This window comes from Phaethon lepturus, unplaced genomic scaffold (genome assembly GCF_000687285.1).
Source record: "Phaethon lepturus isolate BGI_N335 unplaced genomic scaffold, ASM68728v1 scaffold28219, whole genome shotgun sequence".
NCBI classification, from domain to species: Eukaryota; Metazoa; Chordata; class Aves; order Phaethontiformes; family Phaethontidae; genus Phaethon; species Phaethon lepturus.
This window is the reverse complement of record NW_010565982.1, coordinates 368-653: the sequence shown is the minus strand read 5'-3', so window position 1 is coordinate 653 and position 286 is coordinate 368. Positions and strand designations below refer to the sequence as shown.

The window sequence follows — 286 nt, the reverse complement described above, 5'->3', positions numbered from 1 at the left end:
GTTCTCCTGCGGGGGGGGTCCTGGTAGGACGGCTGGCCGGGCACAGGGCTCGGCTGCGGGGGCTGCACTCACCATCCTCCCGCAGCGGTTGTTGTGCAGGTTCATCAGCGCCCGGGCGTCCTTCACTTTCTTCTCCTTGGCGTCCACGAAAGCTTTGGCAAACCGGATCCCATAGTTGATGTTGTCACTGCAGCCGCCCCAGTCGAACTCCCCGCGCTCGTCCTTGGAGCGGCCCCTCTTGAGCGGGTCGCAGCTGCAGGCCTTCAGGTCCCCTTGGCTGCACGCC

General features: G+C 66.1%; 1 protein-coding gene across 1 annotated transcript in view; it reads right to left on the bottom strand.

The window, feature by feature from the left end:
• LOC104627220 (protein Wnt-2b) overlaps positions 1–279 on the bottom strand; it is a gene marked incomplete at both ends in the record, with an annotated part of 995 nt that extends 716 nt beyond the window's left edge. The window contains one exon of the mRNA XM_010295350.1: positions 73–279. Coding sequence (XP_010293652.1) covers positions 73–279 — 207 coding nt within the window. The remainder of the gene's footprint in view (positions 1–72) is intronic.
• Between the last annotated feature and the right edge of the window lie 7 nt (positions 280–286).